The sequence below is a fragment of the Aedes aegypti genome, chromosome 3 (assembly GCF_002204515.2).
Source record: "Aedes aegypti strain LVP_AGWG chromosome 3, AaegL5.0 Primary Assembly, whole genome shotgun sequence".
Lineage (NCBI taxonomy): Eukaryota > Metazoa > Arthropoda > Insecta > Diptera > Culicidae > Aedes > Aedes aegypti.
This window is the reverse complement of record NC_035109.1, coordinates 345,486,595-345,512,648: the sequence shown is the minus strand read 5'-3', so window position 1 is coordinate 345,512,648 and position 26,054 is coordinate 345,486,595. Positions and strand designations below refer to the sequence as shown.

Sequence of the window (26,054 nt, the reverse complement as noted above, 5' to 3'; positions counted from 1 at the left end):
TTCTAAATAAAGCTTTGAGAAAATACTTTTTGAAATCTTCTTCTTCTTGCTGGCGTTACGTCCCCCACTGGGACAGAGCCTGCTTCTCAGCTTAGTGTTCTTATGAGCACTTCTACAGTTATTAACTGAGAGCTTACTATGCCAATTGACCATTTTTGCATGCGTATATCGTATGGCAGGTACGAAGATACTCTATGCCCTGGGAAGTCGAGAAAATTTCCAACCCGAAAAGATCCTCGGTGGGATTCAAACCCACGACCCTCAGCTTGGTCTTGCTGAATAGCTGCGCGTTTACCGCTACGGCTATCTGGGCCCCTATTTGAAATCTTAAAGATATTGTAAACGGGAATCTTGGTGGAAGTTTGAGAAAACGTTGATAAAATCATTTGATACATTCCTAGAGTACTCATTACTGTCTTTAAAAAAATCTGAAAAAATCTTTGAATGAAATTATGCAGGTATCTCTGAGGTAACTTCTATAGTCCTATTAATCCTTAGAAAAATTCTAGTAATTTTTGAAAGTAGCTAAAACGAAATCTTTAGGAAGTTCTTGAAAATCATGAAATTAACTCCTGATAAAATTTTTGGAGTTCATTTTGTAATAAAAACTTTGAAAAAATGTATTGATATTTAAGGCATTTCTTTCATTACGTATTTCAAAATAAATCCCACACAAAAACACAAAATTTTGAAATGACCAAATTTCCCTGTCAAGTAATGGATCATCGACTCATGGAAATTTCACTGTGAAAACTATATATAAAATGTTGAAATAACGTGTAGATTTAACCAAAATATATTTTCAAATAAACAATAAACTGAGAAACCTACTTTGTTTGTTTGAATTCCAAGAACAATAAATCATTTTCGATTTACTCTCGAGTAGTTTTTGATTTTGCGAATTTGTGTATTGCGAATCCGGGTAGGCCTGATTTTATCTCACTAACCCAAAATCCTTTCCATGAAGACTGTGAAGATGCAGAGGTATATTCGGTCTCTAGTAACCATGATTGTATAACTAACATTCCCTCCCTTTCCCGATGAACGCGTTGGGCGTAGCCGGCTGTGTTATTGACTTTTAAACTTTGAACTGACTTTTGAACTGTGCACATCTAGAAAAGCTAGCTAATCCCAAGCCCCATTTATTATTGCTGTTTGCATTTGAGATGCAAATCTTGAGTGAACGTCCTCCAAATGCGGTAACACAAAATAATCAAAGGACACCTAGCAACGATTACATAAAACACTGCCGCCCTAGCAAGAAAAATCTATCAATGACATCGCATTTCTTATGAAAAATCTTACCGCGTTTAGTGTTCCCGCGTTTGATTTTTGCATTTCAAACGCACATAGCAATACATCTCTGTGCAACTTCGATCAATCACAAAAGTGCAACTACAAAACGGTCATCCATGCTCATGCTCATGCTCACAAGACAAAGAGTTGAAGTGTGTTTGTTTGATGCCCGGAGCGGTCCATGTACGACGAAGGAAGATTTCGTCGATTTCATATATGGTCGGGGTTCTGCTAAACCGCTCCAAGTACCAAAATCATTATTTTAAGATATTTAACTTTAAAGTTCACTCACCTGCGAGTAGATCGCGAATGACTCTTTTCAAAATTTTACCGCTCACAAATGACTAACAGGTTCCAATAATTAAGTCAAGATAGAATATTCAAGAAAATCATCATATATTTTGCATGTAATTAGTATTAATTACAAATTAAAATGCACTTAGTTCACTCTGGCTGATCCAAAATGGAAGAAAATGGTTTTCTGTTCGGTATAGCTTAATGTGTTTCATGATTTCCAGCAATACAAGAGAAAAAATGCAGACATATGGATTGTATCATCGCCAAGCATGTTGATATGCATATTTCAAATGTTGATACACTACGAATGAGAAGGATTTGTAATTTTCGATAGAACTGGTCTACAATGTAATGCTTGGGACCTATTTGAATAATAAATTGGCACAAGGCATCCTAAACGTATTCTATCTGTCTCTCTCATGGTTGATAACATATTTTAATAGAAATCATTTTAAATCAAGGTCCACACGCGTTCAAAGATTCAGAAGAGACAACAATGATGTAGTTAAAAAATGTGACGATCGAAGAAAATCATGAATTTGTTCTGCCAGAGCGCACCGTAACTGCATTGAGAGAACCTTGGCTGAACAAGTTTACGATTCTTTACGTGACATGGATACCAGGAATGGCACGAAATCCATCATTGACCACGAATGACATGCAATTCTCATTGTTTATAAAACTGCTTCTGATCTATAGTTCAAAAATAGTCTGTAAGGGGCAATGTAAAAAAAATATTAGTCGGGATTCAAACTCGTGTCCTTCGAGTGGTGATTGGGCGTGCTACCTCTCGGTCGTTCCGAACTGTTGAATTGTGAACTAAAAACAACTTATGCGCACTCTGATCAATGAGGCTTTATGGTGAAAATGTCATTTTCTGATCAGCTAAACCGCACTATGTGCTATCAAATTATTCAAACAACATCAAATTGAAATGTCTTGTTATTTCATTACGGCTCCTGCATGGATTTATCAACATATTATATAAAAAACAAAGGCTAGCGTTTAGCGCATGTTGATACCTTTTCTTCATACAAAAATACGTTTTTCATATAAATGGTACTTGGTGCGGTGTGGCTGAACAAAATTCGAATGAAAATACATCAGCACCACCGAAACAATAGTTTATTTTACAAATCCGTTCGCTTACATTACTTGCTAAAATCCGATGGTGTTGGTCCTGTATATTGTCCGGAATGGTCAGTTTGCAATGTTTTAGGAAGAATTTAAAAAAAATGCTGTTTTGAATCAGAACACTAAATTGCTTTCATTGTCAGGCTTAGGTTTATGGTTCGCTCTGGTTGGCTACAGTTTCAGTTTCACATATCCTGCCAGAGATTTTTTTTGAATTAACACAAGGAGGGATGATTTAAATTATTCGATATTTTTAATGTGGAAAGGTTATGATAATTCATATTCATCCTCTTGTGTAAATAAGTCATTTTTTGGAAAAAATGGCGCTTGGTGCGGTTTGGCAGAACCCAGACCATATGAATACGTTTTTTTTTTTTCAAACTTTTCGCGACAGTCGCAAATTATAAGGAATATTACCGGAATATTAGAGTTCCATTTCGAAAAAATCGTGCTACATTGGATTTTCTATCAAGTTACACAAAACTTTCCCATACTTCGTTCGGTTTCGTTATTATCAATGTTAGAAATTCCGCCTATTGCTTCGTTTCGTGTAGACATAAAAAATGCATATCGCACACCCTTACTGCACGCGGCAAGTGAATCGCTGCCACATTTTGTTTTGTATTCGCCCGTTCTCCTTCTAACGATAGCATTTTGCCGGCAGCCAGCATCGTGACAAATCTTCCATTCAGCGAGGCGAAATAAGATCACTCCTGAAACAGTGCTAACAATGAGTTGGCGCTTATCTCCCCTTCTAATGGAATGCGTGACCAGAGCGAGAGCGAAGTGTTTGCGGAAATCCTTCACGACGAAAGACGGCTGGAGGTGACTTCGATGAGTGGCTTCGCAAGTCGGCGAGGAACCCGCACCAGGTTCATTCGCTTGCTCACATGATTATTCATATTTTATGGGATGATTTTGAAATTATAATGCTTTTATTATTATGATCATTAGAACTCATTGCATTAGATTGGATGGCGAAATGACTAATCCATCGTTGCATTACTCTCTTCCGCCCTTGTTTTACAGATCCTCACGAAACCGTCATCATGGGACTGGGCGGCAGAATGGACTGCTGCGGGCAGTGTGTCAAGTATAGCATGTTCGTCTCCAATTTCATCATTTTCGTAAGTAAATTGGTCACGCACAGACAGTGTTGACCGCGTTATGCAATGTAATCATCATTATTTTTACCCCATAGATTGGTGGTGCCATCGTTTTCGGACTCGGTGTGTGGACCGTAGTGGATAAGAACTTTATCAATGAGCTGCTCGGAACGAATTTGTTTTCCGGGGCGGTCTATGTGCTGATTGCGACATCGGCGCTGGTGTGTTTGCTGTCCTTTTTCGGGTGCATTGGCGCGGCGAAGGAGTACAAATGCATGCTATTGACGGTAAGTTATAGAATCCTTAGGTTTATCAAGGGAGAGTTAGATTTTTGAACTTTATCAATCACATTACGTAATGCAATCATTGAATCATGAAACATATCAGCATTAAAACTATAAAATAAATTTACATCCTTTCATCAAACATCGTTGCAAACATAAGCATTATACTTTTCAAATACTCTCGGCTAGTTTTTCAATTATTCAGAAGTACGACGTGCTACATCCATTCAATTCAATATTCAGTATTATTAGGCTGATACAAATATTAATTTTCTTTTATGTCAATTTTTAAAGTAAAAAACAAGTAAAATAATGATCCAGAGGACGTTTGAAAAAAGTTCAACAATTAGCTTTAACATTAAAAATTCGAAAATAGTTATTTATGCAACAAGTTGCAAAATGATGATTTTGTCAGCACGAGTTGTATTGTTTTTGCAAAAGTAAGTTTTCCCATACTAAATCTCATACAAGCTTTGAACGGCTGGCGCTAAAATATTGTTTCTCCGATCGAGCTGAAATTTTGCACAAATGTTATGGGACCTAAATGCAATCCAAAAAGTGAACTGGAGCGAGAATCAAAATTTTTCAATATCGAGTTTTGCAACGAGTTGCATACAACATTTTTTTTTCTCACGCCGAGGACCTAGGATCGAATCCCATCCCCGAGATAGTCACTAAAAAATTCAGTGACGACTTCCTTCGGAAGGGAAGTAAAGCCGTTGGTTCCGAGATGAACTACCCCAGGGCTAAAAATCTCGTTAATAAAGATAAATAAAAGAGATAAATAATAACAACATTTTTTGCTATTAAGGAAAGACGGCTTTTCAAAAGGCTAGGACCGCACTTAAACGGGAGATCAATCCGTGGTGTAATGTGTATCGAGTCGTAATGACCAAGATCAAGGGCCCAGCGCCGCTTGCTGAGATGTGCTCAGACAAGTTGAAGGTGATCGTGGAAGGTCTGTTCACGAAACACGATCCAACATATCCGAGGATCGGCAAGTGTCTAACGACCAGCTTGTAGAAGCGGCGAAACGTCTAAAATTGAAGAACCCCTGGTCTAGCTTGAATACCGAACGTGGCGCAGAAAGCTGCAATCCTGGCATATCCGGACACGTTCAGGAAGGTGTTGCAGAAGTGTCTTGACGTAGGTAACTTTCTAAGAATATGGAAGATCCAGAAGTTGGTACTGCTGCCAAAGCCAGTGATGAAGTGTACGGAGAGTGAGTACGGGTTGTCGAAAATGCAGTTTGTTTTCCGCAAAGGCGTATCGACGATAGACTCAATTCGAACAGTACTCAAATGTGCCGATAAAGCGTCGAAGCGCCGAAGCGCCGTGGTTACAATAGATGTGAAAAACGCATTCAACAGCGCCAGCTGGGAAGCCATCGCTGCACAGAATGCAGGTCCCCGACTATCTGTGCAAGATCATGAAGAGCTACTTCCAGATCAGAATCTTAGTGTACAAGACAAAAGGAGGGCAGAAGTCAATGCAAGTGACAGCGGGCGTTCCTCAAGGTTCCATTCTCGGTCCAACTCTTTGGAACGGGAGGTATGATGGATTCGTGGCACTGCGGTTGCCCAGGAAGGTGAAAATTGTTGGTTTTGCGGATGATGTGTCACTAACGGTGATGGGCGAGACGCTGGAAGAAGTGGAGATGCCGATGATGGAAACAATTGACGCAATCGAGAGCTGGATGATCGGAGTCAAACTGCAGATAGCTCACCACAAAACAGAGGTGCTGCTAGTCAGCAACTGCAACGCGGTTCAGCAGACAGAAGTCAACGTCGAACGGTATGTGATTGCACGGAAGCACGTATTGAAGCACCTGGGAGTAATGATCGACGATCGGCTGAATTTTAACAGCCACGTTGATTACGCATGCAAAAAGTCCGAGAAGGCAATGAATGCAATACACTGAGAACAGCGTTGCGGTTGAAAATACTATATCATAGGGTTAAATTAAATACACAACGCCACTTGATTTGTGCAGACTAAATTCGCATTTATTTAGAATGTTTTGTGCATTCAATTCTACCATGGCACCATTTGTATAGTAAAAATTACTATATCATGGTTAAAAACTTGCAGCAGACCAGAATCGAACCGAGGATCTGGCGATTGTCAAGCGCGAACGCTAGCCGCTCGGCTATCGACGCGGTTGGATTGAGAGGGAACAAAACGCAAAAAAAAAGCGTTCATGATAGCTCAATCGTGGTTGGAATATTGTATTTTTTGGTAAAATCCAGAATGCGATCGCAGTTCTGTTTAGAGCTGCGAACTTATTTACACAGTTAGAGAAAATTGCTCAGAACAAAGTATAAAAACTCTCTTGATTTCTTACACCACATGCATCAAAATAAATGAGACTTCACAAAGATCATCAATATTACTTGCCAAATTAGAGTAACACACATCATAATTGATAAAAATAAAACAGTTTTCAGTGAAATTTCGACGTCAGAAATATTAATTTCACCAGCTGTATAACATTTCATTGAAGTTCGTCAATAATGACTTAGTGTGTAAGAGGTCAGTTTAGCCGCTTATTTACATCTGTCAAAGCCGCCTGGAGTCGTCACAGCCGCCGCCCCATTGTTTCGACTTTGACATTAGCTTCGCATCCAGAAAACTTCGCATCGCGTGAGCAGGTGCGAATACGGTTTAGTGCTGCGAAGTCAATAGTAAATTTAAAAACACGTTCATGGTTCTCATTACTGCAACGCTTGTTTCAGTGTAGGGAGAATAATGCCAATCTTAGGCAGAACTAGCAGCAGCAAGAGGCGTCTGCTAGCTAATGCCTCGTAATCGATACTGAGATATAGAGTTCCTGCTTGGGACAAGGCACTGGAAACAATGCGGAATCGCGAAAGCTTAACAGAGCGTTTCAGCTGATGACAGAGTGAGTTGCGAGCGCGTATAGAACGATATCGTCAGATACTGTATGCGTTATAACAGGTATGATCCCCATTTGCATCACCTTGGCGGAGGATTTCGATTGCTACCAACGAAGATACGTCAGAAACGTACGGAAGATGGTCAGAGTTGAATCTATGTCGAGGTGGCAGCACGAGTGGGACTGCGCGGAGAAAGGATGATAAACCCACCGGCTCATTCCAAACCTGTCGACATGGATGAATAGGAAGCATGGAGAGGTGAACTTCTAACTGACACAGCTCCTATCAAGTCATGCATGTTTCAGAAAGTAGCTCCATAGATTCGTTCACACAGCGTAGCCACACTGCCCAAATTTCCCTAACATCGTAACGTGTAGTTTTTGACTGCCCAAGATTCGCGGAATGTGAAACCTTGACAATATCGTGCAGAACAGGTCTCAGATGACCTCGGCTTCTGCCCGGCCAACTTCGGATTAGGTTATGTCCACTTTCAGGGACTAACTGAGGGATAAATCTACCGTCTGAGTAGTCCGTAGCGCGTCAACAGCTTGAGTCATCGGAGCGCCAATGAACCGGAAGCCATCCTCCAACCGGGATCGATGGGCCGACTTCGGCACTCTACCGGCCAACAACGGAGTAAGAACAACGCTTAACGTTATCAGTTCCGGGAGATATTCCTCCATCGGGGAACTCACCATCGGAGTAGGTTAGCTTCACCGTCGAGAACTACGCCGAGTAGTATCGATCATGACGAATCGCCGGCTTTGGGTTGTCGAGCCGCTTGCGTACTCTCAACCGGAATCGAAAGACCGACTTCGGCATCCAACCGGTCCGCCCGTAGAGCATGACGAGCAGCGCAGTGGAGTCCACAGAACCAACATGCTGCACATGAGCCATCTATCATATAAAGTCATGTGGCGTGTGGCCGGCCCCAAAATGTAAGTGACGTGGCAGAGACAAATCGCAGCAAGAGCGAATTGAGCAAGATGTGACGAAATGGCGTAGAGGCAGCCCTCAGTCCCCTTGACGTAATACCATGTTCAAACCATAGTTCATCCGTCTTGTAGCCCAAGCACAGAGTATGGTATGGTACAGAGTCGTTTCCACATTTTTTTTCTCTGTACCACACTCGATACGTGCATCCGTAATAGACCGTTGAGTGAAAACCACCGAGCCTAATCTCCATTACCATCCCAGATAGCCGAAGTAGGCAAAAATTTCTAGCTTTGCTAGACGTGCGCAAATTATATTGAAAAACAAAACAGTTAAAAGCATATCATCCTTAATTTTTCCAAAAAAAAAAGTTTCAATGTTTTTGCACCAATTTACAAGATAGAAATTCAATATTTATATTTGAAATAGAGTAGTGATTCCCAAGCTTTTAACGTTTTATGAACATCCCGCGGACCCCTAAAATAGATGTTCTCGAAATGAAGTTTATGAAAGCTGGAGTTCACAAAATCTAGTAAGAATCATGTCAGGAGTCTACCAAATATCTTTCCATGACTTCGATAAGAAGCTACTACAGTATGACCAATAAAAAAATGCGAAAATTGTTTGAACGTAAATATAGCATCCACAAGCGTTATTTTCATTGTTTTTGATAGTGAATGTAATTTCTGATTGTTGTAGTATATTCTGACACAGCTTCGCCAGGAAAATTATTGTCATATTTTTCTTACTGCCCTAAATAATGTACTAAAGCAAATAAGTTCAAATGTTTTGTCTGCCCAAAGCTAAAAACAGCGTCTGATTGTCGTATACTCTGGTGATAAAATTTCCACCTTCAAAAATCACACTTTATTGTTGAAAATTTTAGTTTGTTCGGTATCAGAGGATAGAGGAGTTCTTAAGGTGAAGATAAATCGAAGCCAAACCTCAAATTTTCAAGAGCACGGATCTGGAGAACCATGCATTCGTTTGAGCTGAAAACTTAATCGATTGGTCACTCGCTGGTGGTGACCAATCGATTAAGTTTTCAGCTCAAACGGATGCTTGGTTCTCCAGATCCGTGCTCTTGAAAATTTGAGGTTTGGCTTCGATTCATCTTCACCTTAAAGAACGTGTTTTTCATGATCACAATAAAATATTTTACCAGGTGTGGTAACACCACACCAGGGTCATAGTTTTGAGGGCATTTGCGTCTTATAGGTTTGATATGCCTTTATTTTTTGTTAAAGTTGAATAAAAAATAAATACGGAGGCGTATAACAGATTTTTGAGGATGAAATTTGTTCCTTCGGTTAGAGACAACTAATATCAATACTAGCTCATAGGTTTTGAGCAAAACGGAGCCGCTTATCACACTTATATGAAGGTTCAATCAAAGCTCTCCAAAATGAGCCGTTTTTTCGAAAATATGTTTAAGTCTCCAATTACCCAGGTATGAAAAAATTCTATCATTTGATATGGGCGTATGCTGGAGACAAGGCCTGTGAAGAATCTCACGCCATCGTTGATGTTTTAAAAGCTTTCATCACACAGATATTGAACTCGACGTCCGCATGATAAAATTTGAAGGTATGCTTCCAATTTCTCTCTGGTAAGGTGAAAGTAACTGATGAAAATCATATCCAAAGCGAAAAACTGAGTCTAAATAGATTAAACAATACAAGTAATGAATGATATTTATGTTTCATTCACGTTTTCTATGTAAAAACTACCATATAACATGATATGACGATTTTCGCATTTTTTATGGGCCATACTGTACCAGAGAGTGAATTAGGGCGCACATTTTCTTCGTAGAGAAGAAATTTTATTCCATAACTCAACAGTAAGAAAATTTTCTTTTCTTCGAAGAGAACACGCGCCGGAATTCGCCCAGGTCTAACAAAAATCAGATAATCGAGAAGATTCCAATAAAAACTGCCGCCAGTGCTGTTCCTGGTAATACGACAAACATTTCTTACAGTATTGTTCTGAAAGATTTTCACAAAATTTGAAAGATTTCTTTGGGTTTCCCCAATAGATCCTCCAGAATCCGCCAAATACCCACAAAAAAGGTCAGGTATACACCAGGAGTGAACACTGCAAGCAGCTTTAAATAAAAAAAAAGTGATAATGGGCTTCTTGGGTGCCAACACACAATCGTTGGGAGAATTAGTTGAAAATTTCGTCAGAAACTTTTCAAACCATCTATCAAGGGCCACACAGTGGGACGAAATAAAGAAAAGTGGGACATTTGTATTTGTGCTGAAACAATTGAATTTATCGTTGTGACATGTTCTACAAAGTGTCATCATTTCTCGAAAACTTATTCAAACAGTCTCAAGTCTAAAAAGTGAACTTACTTACTTTATCGATCCTACGTATTTTACAGACGAAATTCCACACGATCCGCTATTATCCAACAAGATTTTTCACTTCTAGAACATTTAATTTCGGAATTACAAAACGGCGTAAGTATAAATTTTAACTTTCGCAACATAACCGCTACTTTCATCGCTCCAGTGCATGGAGAGACAAAGTGACTTAACCACGAATCAAAACTAAACACTACTTGAGCCGATTTTACACTGGAAGAAAAATGTCGAAGGTAACTGAATGAAACGGCTTATCATTTTGTTATAATCATTTTTGTGGTAAATAATAGAAAATACCTAATTTTTGGACGCGAGCTGATTGTATGAGGGATGTACACGACGAAAATATGTTAAAAAGGTGATTCATTTCAAAACAGTTTTAGAAGACAGCTTGTATCTTCTTAATTATTTTTCTCAAAACCGTATGAAAGTTACTTACGTCGATTAGAAAAGGTAATCAAGATTTATTGAGTACTTCATTAATACACTGAAAAAAATACTTAACTTCAGGTGATATATACTGAGAAAATAAATTAACTTTCTTTATTTATGGTCAAAATTGAAAACTGTCTAAGAAAGTATTATCTATAATACATTCTTAGACAGTTTTCAATTTTGACCATAAATAAAAAAAGTTAATTTTTTTCTCAGTGTGTATCACCTGAAGTTAAGTTTTTTTTTTCAGTGTATTAATGAAGTACACTGAGAAAAATCTACACGTCAAGGTCGTGTGTTTTACTTATAGATTTGCGCAATGAGGAAAACCACATGATTTGAGTGTGGTAGCCATATGGATTTCATCATTGATTTCACGGTATAATAACATGTGTATCAACATTAGGTTGTCATGTGAAACAAACATGAATTTCCAAATATTAAATCATGAAAACCAACTGATTTGCTTATTGAATTCGAATGTAGTAGCTTAAGATAGTCATGTGTGATAGAACATAAATGTCATGGGACTGAAAGAAGACTGGTAGAAAAACTTTTGCTCCCCAAAATATGGATCCGAGGCTCCTCTGCTTGTCGCAAGCTCTCTTGATTTTTTTTTCAAACCCGTGAGCCAGCAACAAGCGGGGCGCCGCAAATCCATAATTTGGGAAGCCAGGGATAAGCATATTCCATTTTTTCGAAACTGAAAGCCAGGAAAATCTGTTAGTGGAATCCGATTTTTCTACTAAACTATACATTATAATCAATGTTTTCTTGTAGAAAGGTAGAATTCTCGTATATCGGTCAACTTCACTAATAAAAGAAAAATCGAATTCACAAATTTTCATCTAACACTTTCAACTTCAAAATTTGCTTCTTCTCTTTGGAAGCATGATGATGACTGTCGTTCGACACGAGGTCCAACCGCAATTCAGTTCACTATGCATCCCATGGGTTGATCACAAACAATTTAGAAGCTTTGAACATGGAAATCGATAGCATAGCTCATGGATTTCATCATAACAATCTCATTGCGCAAATCAATGAATCGACCAACTTGAACATGATGATTATGACACAAGATAACCATAAGCAAAACACACTGAATCCGTGTTGGAGTGATGATCTATGCGTCCATAGGTTGACACATACGACTCTGAAGAGAAAGCTTCGGGAACTTATGTGGAAAAAACATGGAATCCCTGTTGTCGGTTGATGAATCAATCCATGAAGCAAAATACAGGAATTTAATGTGTAACACACACGAAGTTTGCAAGAAAATCATAGCAAATCGATATGGACGTTTATGAATCAATCCATAATTTTAAACACACAGATCGAGCGTGTGGATTTTTATCAGTGTACTCAATAAATGATGACACTTTGTAAAACATGTCACAACGATAAATTCAATTGTATTAGCACAAACTAGCCTATAGGCGATATCATTTCATGAAAGTTTTTCGAATGCGGAAAAGCTCTATCTCTTACACTGACGAAGTATAAGGGGGTAAATATGATAAGTACCCCCTTAAAAATAATATTTTCTCCATAGCTTCTAAATTTGAATTTCTACATTTTTTGAATGTTGAACAATGTTTAAGGTGTTGTGAAAATACACAGTTTTGCCGAAGACACTGAAGCGCTAGATCTTCTTTTTAAGATTTACGAACGATTTTCTCATTTTTTTCACATCAAATTGAAGTGTGCATATCTTGTAGAGTTGTTAACATCATGCTGTTCATCAACATGTACTCTTTTAATATATGCACAAATGATTGCGGGATCCATAGCAGTTTGTTTAATTGAAAATGACGATTTCCTATGAGTAAATACATTATACATTATACATTATTTTATATTAGGTTATGAAATTTACATCTTGGCCCCTTTCTTAACGAAGGTCAAATTTATAATATTTATTGTTCAAGTTTCAATTTGACATAGCTATAGAGAAAAAGTTGTCGTTTCCGAGATTTTTTGGAGGATCTCGCCTGGGACTGGACGCCCAGAGATGACTCGTAACCATACTTTTTTCCTGTTTTACGAATCTGAAAATGAAAACAAGACTCTGATAAGGAGCTACTACCAGGACTCCGATAAGGAGCTACTACCAGGACTCCGATAAGGAGCTTTAAAAAAATTAATGTCAAACAAGTGAGATGTTCCAAAAGAAGACTAAAGCCGTGTGGTTGTAAGTGATTATCCAAGGGATGTTTTCGGCGTGAGAGATGTGTGTTCTAACCACTACACTAAGCCCGCCTGTTGCAAGTATATCAAATGCGTTATTATAGATAGAAAACAAGAGGTTAAATTGAAGAAAAATATAACAAATCTGAGGTCCAGTAATAATGATATCTTGCAAAAAAAAGAACGAAATTTGTGATCTCACGTTTATTCATTAAAAAAGAAAAATTTCATATTTTTACTTTTTTTTTAATATTTACCATGGTTTCCCGGACCCCTGAGAAGTCGTCACGGCCCTCTAGGGGTCCGCGGACCACCGGTTGAGAAGCCCTGAAATAGAGAATATGTATTATACTAAGTTCATTTAGGGGGGGGGGGCGTAGGTAGTGGTTACACTTTCGCTTTATAAAGCGGATGGTCATGGATTCAATTCATACAAAAAATGCGGAAGAGGTTGTTATTTGTCGTTTTGTGAGAAGTTGGTGAAAATTCCTTTGGCATTTGTATTTTTTTATAGAGTAACCCCACAATTTTGCGCGGGAGTCTGTCTTGCGAGTTATGTAACATTTTTCAAAGATTTATAAGAGGTATCACTTGAGCATAGAAGGAGGGTGAGGTAAAATTGATTAAAATCGAATCACGAGGCTATTTTTCCCAGGCAACGGTACGACTTACCATGCGTATGACCAACGATTTTTGAATTTACATTTATATTCAATCATTCATTTCTCTTCACATTTTCATTTGCATTTGCACATCATTGGCGAGAAACCATTGACACATATTTATTTTTAATTAGATCACCAAACTGTGTCGCTTAATCTTATCCTTTTTTGTTTCCCTTTTCCGTTCCAGTATTTCATTTTGATTTTCCTTATTTTCGTGACGATGCTCATCGGAGGCATCCTGGGTTACGTGTTCCGCGAAAAGGTGTCCCAAACCATGCAGCAGGAAATGCACTCGTCGATGACGTTCTACGGCGCCTACGGAAAGCGCTCGATCACCCAGGCTTGGGACATGACCCAGGAGAGGCTCAAGTGCTGCGGTGTTAAACACTACAACGACTGGCGCGGTTCGATCCCACAGTCTTGCTGTCAGAAGACCTTCACGGACTACAAACCCTGCCAGGACCATCCGACGCCGGAGAACATCTACATCCAGGGCTGCCTGGACATCACGTCCAATCTGATACGGGACAACGCGGCGTTCATTGGAGCGTCCGGAATCATCGTGGCCATCCTGCTCATATTCGGCATGATCTTCTCGTGCTCACTGTTCCGGATGATCGAATAGCGCGGCATTGCTTACTTCATTCGACCATAACTTGTCATAAAATTTTACCACTTGATCGCCTGTTGTTGTTCTGAACTATTTGATTATCTACCTGAGAGAGCAAAACAAAAGTACAATATGAAGGGGCGCTTACTTTTTATTTCGCACAATCCAAGAAGCAAATTACCACAGGTCATTGGATCTTGATTGAGCCATCAACTAGATTTGAATTTGGACATAGTGTTCAAAGTTTGGCGATCGTCAAGATCTCTTATCATCGTGGTCTACGATAATATCCGCTGCTCATAATTGTAAAAAAATATAATTATTAAATTTTTATTTTCCAAAATTCAAATTCAACTCGTACGGAATCTCTACATTCGCATGTGTAAATAGTAAAACAAGCGACGCTACAGTGCATTTAAGGCGCGAAATCGCTATCGAAATTCATAAGCAGTCAACACAAACACACAAAATCTTAATAATTAACTTAATGAAACCTAGAACGTAAGTCGATAGAAACTATTGATCTGATAAAGGCGAAAGGCATCGCCAAATGAAACCGATCCCTCGGGACGCGCAACCGATGATATTCATTCCATCCATTATCTGTCAATCAAACTTATTCGTCTATGCACAATAGATCTGAACGTCTGTGTCATTGTAAAAGCTAATTCTTAATGATAATGAATAAAGATTTAAGGACATTTTATGCGGTGTTTTTTTGTTCTTGAAAAGTGTTATAGGGGTACTAGGGGCAGTATGAACACCAAGTCAGAATGGACACTCTCTGTGTCTTCATATTTCCCTGTATGTTTTATACAGGGTGAATTTTGTTTCCGTTTGCAAGTTGCGGGACCTAAGCTAGTTACGTAGTTCGTAAAAGATTTCATTCCCATCCACAACACATACTTTTACTTCGCGCGAAACGTCGTTGTCACATGTCATAAGTGTTCCAAGGAAAGAAAATGCTACAACTTCAAACAGATCCCCATCAAACACTACCTCAGCACCTACATCACCAAGCCTGTCTCTATCTTTATCTGTAGCCATGCTCTTTCCTTTTGATAGAGTTAATAGTCAGGCTTAGGGGTCATGCACAAATTATGTCACGCTCCAAGGGGGGGGGGTCAAGCCAAGCGTGACAAGCCTTACAAAATTTGCGAAAGACTCATACAAAAAACATGACATAAGGGGGGGGGGTCGAAAAATTCGAAATTTAGCGTGACATAATTAGTGTAAAATCCCTTATCCTCGCTGTCTCCTTCTTCAAAGGTACGAAGTCCTCCTTCTGTGATCGATTTCAATAAGGTCCATATCACCCGCAAAGACAAGGAGCATGTGCGACCGTGTGATGATAATGTCGTTTCTCTGCATGCCAGATCTCCTAATAGCACCCCCGAGTCCAATGTTGAACAGTAAATTCAAAAGTGCGTCTCTCTGCTTCGATCCGTCTAACGTCACGAACGAGGTTGACACCTATTCTGCGATCCGAACACTTGATTCCGAACCATCCAGCGTAGCACATATCAGCCTATTTAGTGTCGCCGGAAAACCATGTTCAGACATTATCTGCTACAGCTTATTTCTTTTCACTGAATTGGGCGTATAATGCTATCCAACCAGCTGGTGGTCATTTCTTCGTCCTTCCATACCTTCAGAAGTACTCAGTAGATCGATTGGTAAAACTGCTCACTATCGTGGTCGGCCGGGATCTCGTCCTTCTCAGCAGCATTACAGTTCTCCAAATTGCTGACAGCCTTTTTAACCTTTTATGTAGAGAGACATACGGCTTCGGCACCTTGCGACTATTATCGGCAACCAAATTTCAAACACCAAATACACACACTCAAGAAAATGGCTCCCTTGAATTAATGTGGATTTGCACATACGTTGCTTAAATTTCCAAAATCATTAGTTTTATATGTGCCATATACACACTATGATAGTAATAAATACCTTCCGTTTGCAGCACATATACGCCATTTGAAACGTATTCAAAGTATGTGCAATGTATACATTCTTCTGAAGCACATTGTGTAAAAACATGGCGTCCGTAAAAAGTTTTCGCGGTGGTGATCTAAATAAGCTGCATTTGTTCAGCGATACTTTGTTTGAATTGTAAGGTAATTATGGCTGAAAATCAACTCTATGATATTGTCATAACTTAATCTACTTTTATGCAGAGAATATTACAGCAATAAACGATAACCAGGACGATAACCGACTGATGAACTACCCACCTCACTGCCCACAGAGATGTGATGAGAATAAAGACCAAAACGAGTTGCCTCAACAAGAAATTTTTGGTTCGTCTGCTTCACCCGCTTATTATAATTATTTTTTTTATCATATCGCATATTGAGGCTGTTGTAATATGTCTATTAATCTATACAATAAACCTTTCTTCTTTATTTTTGATCATTATTGAATATAACAAGGAAAACCAAAAACGTTCATTAATATCATTTGTCCAATCAATATACTCCATTGAAGCCGCCCATGTAAAGTATGTGTCTGGGTTATGGATTGGATATGAAATAATCATACTTTCAATGGAAATAAAGATTGACGACAATCCATTGATTTCGCACATACCCTTCATATGCAAACCCCCATTGCAAAAATCCATATGGGTTGACACATGCATCAAATGAGGACATTATCTTGAGTGCAGTATTTTACTATCAAACACACCAATGAAAACATTCAGATGATTCTTCGTTCTATCAGCTACCCGCTAACGAGATTTCCGAGACGGAACAAACAATTTCGCCAAAGATGTCAGCAATTCAAATGAACACGCTTCAAAATGCGACTGATTTGGAGTTGCCGAAGTGATTCGTTTGCAGCTCTTATGGGAAAGCTGCCGAACAGAATGAGGCTGCCAACAATAGTCACACTGACAAGAGATTTTTGCAGCGTTGTAAAAACGTTTCCAAAAAGCTTTTAACGAGTCTGTCGGTGTGAATCGATAGATGATTGATCAGCGCATAAATGTAAACAAACAAATACGTAATTTGTCTGCTGATGTCCGAAAAAATCACACGAGAAGCGCGGCATCGGCTTAGACTGCCGAGAATACGTAAGTTCCCCTATATGGTAAGTGGGTCCACAGCTTGATCGTCATCATATTCATCCTGTTTCTTACTAGATTTCGATTTTCACCGTTTAACAACTGTTTAAAGCGCCCATACTACCTGGCAAGAACCGCCGTTTTGTCGGTCAGCTGTTTTCGAGCTGCCTTTTCTGTCTGTCACTCTCGAATCAGTCGTTTTGTCTTCATCGTTGACCAGTGTCAGTCACTTCCCGTGCCGTTGTTGTCACAGCTCCGTGGATAGGGTTGGTAATGGGATGAAGGCTTTCCGTTCCAATGACGGGTCTGAAGAAGCCCTCTTTCCCAATCTGCGAATTTGAAACGCCGATGACTGTCTTGACATTTTGTTTTTGGGCACTCTCCGTGCCTTATCTAAACTCTCATACAACTCATCCTCCTTGTCAACGGGGTTTTCGTTCGTTAGCGCATAAATACTGATCAGGCTTTAGTTGAAAAAACTTGGCCTTTATTTTCAACACACAGATTCGATCACCTGCCGGTTTCCATCTGCTTCCCAATCACTATAAAGTCAACCCACGTTCTGCTCTGTCGCCGCCGCTGTAGTAGATGTGATACTTGAATGAATTGTTGGCGATGGGATCCACCTCTTGGAAATCATGTTCTCCGGTTGTCTGGATAGCTGCCAGTTTCACGCCGACATTCCGCAGTTCACGATCAAGGAGCCCAACACGGGCAGATTCTCACGTTTCAAGATCCGACTTTCCAATCGTTGTCCTGTATTCGTTGCCGGGTCTGTTGCCTTAAAATCAATTCGATTGCCCTACTTTTGCCTAATCTTGGTTGGTGAAGAGTCTTCGATAGGCCACCTAGACAGGGTTGCACTACCTACATCGTGTTAGAAAGGCTGCCATTATCCGTTTTTGTTCTTTACATGATGACCAAGGCCATAGCCATCACAACCATCCACTTTTGACAGGACTTTGGACCTGTAGCTCTGGTTCTCGGTAGTTTCAAGTTCTTATTGCAAATAAAGTGTTTTAATTTCAATATATCATTTGATAGTTTTTTATCAACCGCATGTGGAAACAGTGTCCTATTCGAATATGCAATGGAGTCATTGTACAAACATTACTAGAAATGCTTAGATTTCGATAGTCACTAACAATTTCTCTCTTCCCTCTCTCAGTACTTTCTTATCTTTTTCCTGCTGTTCGTGGTGCTCTTCCTGGGCACCGTTTTGGGCTACATTTTCCGCGATCGTGCCACGGAATCGTTCCGGGAAATCCTCTATGACTCGATGTCGTTGTATGGTCGACGCCGAATGATGACCATTTCGTGGGACATGACCCAAGAGGAGCTGCAGTGCTGCGGCGTGGAAAGTTTCGTCGATTGGCGCGATCGGATTCCGGACTCGTGCTGCCAGGATGATTACGGTGGTCGGAAGCGACCCTGCCAGGAGCTGCAGACTTCGCTGACGATCTTCAAGGATGGATGTTACGATGCGGTGTCCAAGGAACTACTGATGAATGCGGGGCTGCTTGGGGTGGCCAGTGTGGGACTGGCTTTTGCGATGGTTCCCGCCATGGTGATGGCTTACTATCTGCTGGCGGTGCTTTGAAAAAGGCTGAGAAGTGATGACAATGCTGAAGAGACAAATTACACATGGACAATTTGGCGCAAAGCTTACGATACCTATTTGGAGAGGTTGCGTGTTAGTATTACCAATGTGTTCTCGATGTTATGTGAATTAAGAAAAATACACAAGAAATGAAAGCTAGTTATGTATGTTAAGAGGCAATGATCGTTTTAATCATCAATAATGTAACCCAAATCAGACAAGATTGTACTAAAAGTTTATGACTTAGAACGGCAATGCAAAAATACATTCTACCACACCACATTATGATCATTGTGTTTAATTGAAATCATTTTATTGCAGTATTTTCGTTTGTGCTAACGAGAATTCGTTATCTTTTTCCAATCATCATGGTATCATATTAGTTTAATTGATCATATTGCAATAAAATATTAATCAAAAGTCAAATAAATTAATCATCAATTTACGAACAAGACTCTTGGAGTGTAGTAGACTAGTGCTATCTAATTCTAAGGGAGCATTGTAATTTCAAACCAATATCGGGTTAGTTTACATATCATATCCATATGAATCATGTAATTTAAGTGTGAACCGTGGATTCGATGAAATGTATTTAATAAATAAATTAAGAAACAAATATTCGATATCATTATTCTCGATTAGATATGCGTGTCTCACTTGAAAGAAAATCGCATTGTTTTTAGTAATATGTAGTTTACAACAGTAATTAATTAAATGCTTTTTTCTATACCTAAAATGTCTATATTTAGATTTTTACAACCCACCTTTTAGTTATTCGACAATCACTACAGAACCGATCTGGTTTTTACGCTGCTGGTCTTTTTTATGTGCTGAGATTGAAAAAAGCATAATCCCGTTTAGTTTGGGTAGTGGCTACGGTTAGGTTAGCTCAGATCAATCTTCAGCATAAAAGAACAGCAAGGATCAATCTTTGCAAACTCATTCAAAATGCTACTGCCGAAGTGGCGCTTATTCAAAAACCTTGCTTTCGCAAGGGGAACTACTTTCAGCAAACTTGAAATGGCAAACTCGCGCTCCAAGCCCCGCGCATGCGTGCTCGATAATAAAGCAATCGTTGCTACACTCATTTCTGAGTTGACTACCAGAGATGCAAGTGCTGTCACAATCGATGTTTCTGTTGGTGATCTCAACAGGAAATACGTCTATTGTTCGGTACATTTACCACATGATGAACCATCACCAACGGATGACTTAAACGAGCTATCGTATACTGCGTAACAAAAGGCATTCCGCAGATTGTAGGCAGTGATGCCAATGCTCATCCCATCATCTGGGTCAGCTCAGATATCAATTTAAGAGGCTCCAGTCTGATGGAATACTTAAGAAGTACTGATCTTATATTACTTAACATAGGCAATCGCCCAACCTTCATGTTATCTACTAAGGAACATACAAATGTAATTGCGCAGACTTTGCGTTTTAGGAATCTCCGCTCAACAAACTGGGAACTCTACACTGAATTGGTTGCGACAAAATTTCATGGATATTCTCCGTCCATTGAAAATCCAAGTGATTTAGACGATGCCGTTGATAGTACCACATCCTACATCATGGAAGCTTTTGAAGAAGCATGTCTTCTACGGTCTGTGAAGACTACAAGAGGGACCCCATGGTGGAATTCCGATCTGACTAGGCTCAGGAGTTGGAACAGACGCTGTTCAGCTGGATCAGAGTCGTTCAAGTCGGTTCGCAAGGCTCTTCGTTCTGCTTAACGATCCGGCTAAAAAAACCTTTGTAAAGATGTATTCCAGTTCGAGTAAAGTTAGTCGGGTGAACAAAATCCTTCCAAAATCTAAGGATTTCCAAGTGAACGAAATTTGCTTACCTAATGGTGACTTTACTTCTTCTGATGAAGAAGTTCTAGAATGTTTGTTCAGTACACACTTCCCCCGCTGTGTGGACGGATGAACCAAATTTATTTTCATCTAGTTATGAGTTTCTGGCTTCGGCTCGCAGTATCGTAACTACTGAATCGATTCAATGGGCAATCAATAGTTTTGCTTCTTTCAAATCTCCAGGAACAGATGGGATTTATCCTGTTCTCATCCAGAACTGATTTAAGTTTATCAAACATGTTTTGAAAAAGCTACAGTCGAAGCTTGTTATAACGATATCACAAAGGACCGTCGTTATAGGCAGATGTCGCTATAAAAATGTGTTGTTATAAATTTTTTCAATGCCTTCCTTGGTCATCAGTCCTGAATAAATAACTTAGAAAGTTTTCGATAAGTCGGCATCAGATGGAGTGGTTAACTCAATGTCGCTCCTTCCTGCTACCTCGTCTGTGCTGTTTGCGAAACTTGTTAATGATTCCCCACGAACTATTTGAATTATGTCATCATTAGACAATAGTTCACTTGAACATATATCGTCATCGAAAGTAACGAAATCTGTAAATATAATATTTTATTTTTAACCTAAATGTTTAGATACTTATTAAAATTACCTTACCATCAAATGATTCGAATCCAGAATCCGAAAGTTTTTCAAAGCTGCTGTGACCATCTATATTTTCGTCATTGAGATCATTCTCGTCTATGTGAATAATCATAGAGGGTTATGTGAAACCAGCTTTGACAAAGCAGTTGACTATAGTACACTGCTTCATATTGTTGTGCCATACATCGCTTAGCATATTGATGCATTGTAATAAGTTTACTTGATAATCTTCTTGTTTTTCCATGGCATCAAGTTGTTTTATAACTAATTTATTGCGGGGCCCAGATAGCCGTAGCGGTAAACGCGCAGCTATTCAGCAAGACCAAGCTGAGGGTCGTGGGTTCGAATCCCACCGGTCGAGGATCTTTTCGGGTTGGAAATTTTCTCGACTTCCCAGGGCATAGAGTATCTTCGTACCTGCCACGCGATATACGCATGCAAAAATGGTCATTGGCATAGTAAGCTCTCAGTTAATAACTGCGGAAGTGCTCATAAGAACACTAAGCTGAGAAGCAGGCTTTGTCCCAGTGGGGACGTAACGCCAGAAAGAAGAAGAAGAATTGCGGTAATGCACATTGAGGCATTTGATTATGCCAAGATCGAGGCGTTGGAGCACCGAGGTCATATTAGGAGGAATAAAGTGTAATTCAATGTTTCTCAATTTAGTTTGCATTTTTGGGTGACTTGGGCACTTGTCGACATACAAAATTATCTCACGACTTTCATATTTCATTTTTGAGTCCAATGCTAATGCCCACTCATCCAAAATTGGACTCACCATCCAAGATTTCGAGTTACTTCTGTAAGTCACAGTAAGATTTTTAACATTTTTGAAGGATCTAGGCTTAGCGCTCTTAGCCTATGAGCAGTTCCAATTTTTCAGATCGATCCATGTTCGTAGCAACAACAACAGTAATGCGTTCTTTAGAATGTTTGAAACCATGACTTTTTGACGTTAACTACGTCTTACGGCAATATACTGGGTGTCAATTGAAAATCTAAAATTTTGCGACCGTCACGAAATTTTGAATGATTTTGAACGCTAATAACTCAGTCATTTATCTATAGATTTTAAAAATTTTCCCACCAATCGGTCGGAAATGTATACAGCAATTTTCTCGAATGGAGAAAACTATTAAATATCAACAATAAACTATTGAAAATTTGGAAAATGTCGACCCCTTTCTTACGCAACCAATCACGTGCAAGCAGTTTTCCACGCTTCTTTTGCGTTCCGCTTCGCACTATAAAAGCAGACCGATTCCTGCTTCTTCGCTCATTCTTCTTTTTGCCGTCAGACTGTGAACATGGTCAGCGAGCAAGTCTCGAGTGCCTTTCGCATTCTCAGCTCAGTTTTCAATGGAACGCGAATGGAACAACAACACGCCGCCACGACTGAAGCCGCTTGTTGAAGCGCACATCGTCATCGCCACCGCAAATCTCATCGGGCGAGGAGGATTTCTACCAGTGCGCCGTCAAAGTGTGTCCGTGTTACGCAAATTCAACAATTCAATCGGCACTTTTCAGAGCCAACAAATGTGTTTTAAAGAGTTAATTGTGTAATATTCCCTAATGTGTTTACCACATACTTGCTATAATTTCTTAATTCATCTCAAAGCAGCATACAATAATTGATTTATTACGAATAATTGACAATACGGCAATTTGAGGATGTTTCCGAAGACGCTGCTGCAGTGCCGTCGGGATGCAATAATAGCATAATGCTAATCTTGTAATTCCCTTACCCAGACATCAGTTTCATATAGCCTATTTCCCAGATAAGAAAACGAAGAATTTGAAAGGAGGAGCATCACCTGCTATTCTAAGGGTATAAAGCATCCCTTCTTCGTTCAATCCGGTTTCATTCTGTTTTCGTTTTCGAGCTGGTAAGAGCTCCTGCAAACCTGCTCAGCTCCTCGCTACCAGAGGCAAGCTGTGTGTACGAGATGGCTGAAGAAAATCGACCAAAGCCGCTTGTTGAAGCGCACATCATCATCCGCACCGCAAATCTCATCGGGCGAGGAGGATTGCAACCAGTGCGCCGTCAAAGTGTGTCCGATCACCAAGCGGCGGCAAGTTTGTGCGAGATGGCTGAAGAAAATCGACCAAAGCCGCTTGTTGAAGCGTACATCGTCATCCGCACCGCAAATCTCATCGGGCGAGGAGGATTGCAACCAGTGCGCCGTCAAAATGTGTCCGTGTTACGCAAATTCAACAATTCAATCGGCCCTTTCCAGAGCCAACAAATGTGTTTTAAAGAGTTAATTGTGTAATATTCCCTTATGTGTTTACCATATACTTGCTATAATTTCTTAATTCATCTCATAGCAGCATACAATAATTGATTTATTACGAATAATTGACAATACGGCAATTTGAGGATGTTTCCGAGGACGCTGCTGCTGTGCCGTTGGGATGCAATATATTTTCTATTGTTAAGGAATGATTCAAATATTACGTAACGCAAAATTTTATTTTAAACATATATATTTTCTAAATTCACAAACCATTACATTCTGGATTATAACTAAAGGAAGGTTGCAATTATGACATTTGACTATAATACAAATGCAGCAAATTAAATGGCGTAGTTAACGTCATGCGGTCGTGTCTTGTACACAACCCCCACTGATTTTTTTTTGACGTTGGATAACGTCTTACGGCAACATATGGGGGTACAATTCAGAAAAACGAAAAATTGAGCATGTAACGAAAAATGGTCAGGTTTTGACCGCTAATAACTCAGTCATTTATCGATAGATTTTCAATATTTATCCATGAATCGATTGGAAATTTATCTACGCGTCGATCCAAATGGAGGACACTATTGATTATTAGCAACAAACTATTGAAATATCGTAAAACGTTGACCCCTTTCTTATCTAACCAATCACGTTCAAGCACATTTTTCGGTTCCGCTTCCCACTATAAAAGCGCACCGCACCCTGCTTCTTCCCTCATTCTTCTTTTTGCCGTCAGACTGTGAACACGGTCGGCGAGCAAATTTCGAGAGTCATTCGCGTCCTCAGTTCAGTTTTCAATAGGACGCGAATACAACACGCATTAGAACCGAAGAACCACGCATTTCGGAGCCGCAGCAACTGAAGCCGCTCATTTGAGTGCACCAGCCAGCATAATCGTTTTCGGCCAGAAATCGTCGCTACCAGCCAGTGCTCCGCTGTCATTGCCATGCGGGAGGCTAGCGCGGTCATTCTGGTTCATTAGATCGAGCGGCACAGCCGTCACCGTCCGTGTAATATTCCCTAATTTGTTCGAGATGGCTGAAGAAAATCGACCAAAGCCGCTTGTTGAAGCGCACATCGTCATCCGCACCGCTAATCTCATCGGGCGAGAAGGATTGAAACCAGTGCACCGTCAAAATATGTCCGTGTTACGCAAATTCAACAACTCAATCGGCCCTTTTAAGAGCCAACAAATGTGTTTTAAAGAGTTATTTGTATAATATTCCCTAATGTGTTTACCACATACTTGCTATAATCTCTTAATTCATCTCATAGCATCATACAATAATTGATTTATTACGAATAATTGACAATACGGCAATTTGAAGCTGTTTCCGAGGATGCTGCTGCAGTGCCGTCGGGTTGCAATAACAGCATAATGCTAATCTGTACATCCCTTACCCAGACATCAGTTTCATATAGCCTATTTCCCAGATAAGAAAACGAAGAATATGAAAGGAGGAGCATCATCTGCTATTCTAAGGGTATAAAGCATTCCTCCTTCGTTGAATCTGGTTTCATTCTGTTTTCGCTTTCGAGCTGGTAAGAGCTCCTCCAAACCTGCTCAGCTCCTCGCCACCAGAGGCAAGCTGTTGTACGAGATGGCTGAAGAAAATCGACCAAAGCCGCTTGTTGAAGCGCACATCGTCATCCGCACCGCAAATCTCATCGGGCGAGGAGGATTGAAACCAGTGCGCCGTCAAAATGTGTCCGTGTTACGCAAATTCAACAATTCAATCGGCCCTTTTGAGAGCCAACAAATGTGTTTTAAAGAGTTGATTGTGTAATATTCCCTAATTCGTTCGAGATGGCTGAAGAAAATCGACCAAAGCCGCTTGTTGAAGCGCACATCGTCATCCGCACCGCTAATCTCATCGGGCGAGAAGGATTGAAACCAGTGCACCGTCAAAATATGTCCGTGTTACGCAAATTCAACAACTCAATCGGCCCTTTTAAGAGCCAACAAATGTGTTTTAAAGAGTTATTTGTATAATATTCCCTAATGTGTTTACCACATACTTGCTATAATCTCTTAATTCATCTCATAGCATCATACAATAATTGATTTATTACGAATAATTGACAATACGGCAATTTGAAGCTGTTTCCGAGGATGCTGCTGCAGTGCCGTCGGGTTGCAATAACAGCATAATGCTAATCTGTACATCCCTTACCCAGACATCAGTTTCATATAGCCTATTTCCCAGATAAGAAAACGAAGAATATGAAAGGAGGAGCATCATCTGCTATTCTAAGGGTATAAAGCATTCCTCCTTCGTTGAATCTGGTTTCATTCTGTTTTCGCTTTCGAGCTGGTAAGAGCTCCTCCAAACCTGCTCAGCTCCTCGCCACCAGAGGCAAGCTGTTGTACGAGATGGCTGAAGAAAATCGACCAAAGCCGCTTGTTGAAGCGCACATCGTCATCCGCACCGCAAATCTCATCGGGCGAGGATTGAAACCAG

At 39.9% G+C, this 26,054-nt stretch overlaps 2 protein-coding genes across 6 annotated transcripts in view; both read left to right on the top strand.

Annotated features, from left to right (window-relative positions):
* The window catches only part of LOC5566046 (tetraspanin-11), a 75,454-nt gene extending 60,529 nt beyond the window's left edge, over positions 1 to 14,925 (top strand). For all 5 annotated transcript variants that reach the window (XM_021849364.1, XM_021849363.1, XM_001650364.2 and 2 more), the window contains 3 exons: positions 3,757 to 3,854; positions 3,929 to 4,120; positions 13,797 to 14,925. In XM_021849364.1, the coding sequence (XP_021705056.1) occupies positions 3,777 to 3,854; positions 3,929 to 4,120; positions 13,797 to 14,234 (708 nt within the window). In that variant the 5' untranslated portion in view covers positions 3,757 to 3,776 and the 3' untranslated portion in view covers positions 14,235 to 14,925. The remainder of the gene's footprint in view (positions 1 to 3,756; positions 3,855 to 3,928; positions 4,121 to 13,796) is intronic.
* Positions 14,926 to 18,442: 3,517 nt separating this feature from the next.
* On the top strand, positions 18,443 to 19,492 carry LOC110678262 (CD63 antigen-like; the record flags this gene model as incomplete). The annotated part of the gene is made up of 1 exon (XM_021850880.1): positions 18,443 to 19,492. A coding segment is annotated over one exon (447 nt), but the record flags the coding sequence as incomplete, so codon positions are not given.
* Positions 19,493 to 26,054: the final 6,562 nt, after the last annotated feature.